The sequence below is a fragment of the Lagopus leucura genome, unplaced genomic scaffold (genome assembly GCF_019238085.1).
Source record: "Lagopus leucura isolate 7727_CA_CO unplaced genomic scaffold, USGS_WTPT01 Super-Scaffold_100056, whole genome shotgun sequence".
NCBI lineage: Eukaryota > Metazoa > Chordata > Aves > Galliformes > Phasianidae > Lagopus > Lagopus leucura.
Genome location: NW_024962302.1, coordinates 34,609 through 36,376, shown reverse-complemented (window position 1 = coordinate 36,376; position 1,768 = coordinate 34,609). Strand labels below are relative to the sequence as shown.

General features: G+C 55.0%; 1 protein-coding gene across 1 annotated transcript in view; it reads right to left on the bottom strand.

Moving 5' to 3' along the window:
- Positions 1 to 1,768, bottom strand: part of DOK2 (docking protein 2) — a 5,378-nt gene that overhangs the window by 1,305 nt on the left and 2,305 nt on the right. Inside the window, exons 3-4 of the mRNA XM_042886284.1 lie at positions 798 to 900; positions 402 to 580 (exon numbers count right to left, since the gene is read on the bottom strand). Of these exons, the coding sequence (XP_042742218.1) occupies positions 402 to 580; positions 798 to 900 (282 nt within the window). The remainder of the gene's footprint in view (positions 1 to 401; positions 581 to 797; positions 901 to 1,768) is intronic.

Genomic DNA, 1,768 nt, shown 5'->3' with positions numbered 1-1,768 from the left:
TGGGTCAACATTTGGCTTGATGACCTTAGAGGTCCTTTCCAACCTTATTGACCCTATGGGCACAATGGGGGTGGGTCAACATTTGGCTTGATGACCTTAGAGGTCTTTTCCAACCTTACTGACCCTTATGGGCACAACAGGGATGGGTCAACACTTGGCTTGATGACCTTAGAGGTCCCTTCCAACCTTATTGACCCTATGGGCACAACGGGGATGGGTCAACATTTGTCTTGATGACCTTAGAGGTCTTTTCCAACCTCAATGACTCTATGAGCATGGTGGGGACGGGATGACAGTTAGACTTGATGACCCTGGGGGTCTTTTCCAAGCCCAATCATTTTACAGTTCCATGATTTCCAGTCCTCCTCCCTCCCAATCCCACCCTTTGAGTGTCCCCAAACCTTGTCCCTCCCGAAGCGCCGCAGGAAGCGGTAGGGCCAGCTGTAAAGGACATCCCTGCTCTTCACGTCCCGCAGCTCCAAGGCTTCCTCGCCCGCCCGCAGCACGAAGCGGCCCCGCAGGCGGCAGCGCTCCGATGACTCGGTGGCCCTCAGCATCACCTCAAAGTCGTGCTCCACGCCTGGGGATGGGAGGAGGAGGGGATGTTTGCACCGTGCTGCAGCTCACAGCCCCGGAGGGGAAGCGGAGTCCGGCTGATAAAGGCGAAAGCCGCAATGAAACCCAGCCCAGCCTAACCGCAGCGCAGGAAAAGCACCCCAAGGCCGCTTCTGCAAGTGGTGCTGCCTGCAGGACGCTGCTCACCCACAGACACGGCCTCCTCCTCCCCACACCCAGACACTCGCCTTTGTGGGAGCTGTACAGGGAATTTTCAGCCATGGAGAATTGGCTGCTGGAGCTCAGCTCTCTGTCCTTCCCCACTGCCTCTTCCTCCTGGCTCCTCTGCAAGGAAAGAGACAGGGCTGAGCCACGGCTCCCACACTGCTGTTATCCCACCCATCTATATCCCAACGGGACCCAGCAGACCTCACAACCCTGTTATCCCATCCATCCATATCCCAATTTGATCCAGCCCACCCCACAGCCCAGTTACACCATCCATACCCTGCGTGGATCCATTCCCCAAATGGAACCAGCATCCTCATGCCAAGGTTATCCCATCCATCCAAACCCCAAATGGACTCAACCATCCCCCAAATGGACCCATCCATACCCCAAATGGACCCAAGCATCCCCCATATGGATCCATCTATACCCCAAATGGACCCAGCATCCCCATGCCACAGTTATCCCATCCATCCATCCCTCCCCCAAATGGACCCAACCATACCCCAAATGGATCCATTGATATCCCAAATGGACCCAGCATCCTCATGCCAAGGTTATCCCATCCATCCAAACCCCAAATGGACCCATCCATACCCCAAATTGACCCAAGCATCCCCCAAATGGATCCATCTATACCCCAAGTGGACCCAGCATCCCTCATGCCAAACTTATCTCATCCATCCATACCCCAAACAGATCCATCCATACCCCAAATAGACCCAGCATCCCCACGCCAAGGTCATCCCACCCATCCATCCCCCAAATGGACCCAACTAACCCCCAAATGGATCCATCCATACCCCAAGTGGACCCAGCATCCCCCATACCAAACTTATCCCATCCATCCATACCCCAAACGGACCCATCCATACCCCAAATAGACCCAACATCCCTCATGCCAAACTTATCCCATCCATCCATCCCCCAAACGGACCCAACCATCCCCCAAATGGATCCATCCATACCCCAAATGGAACCAGCA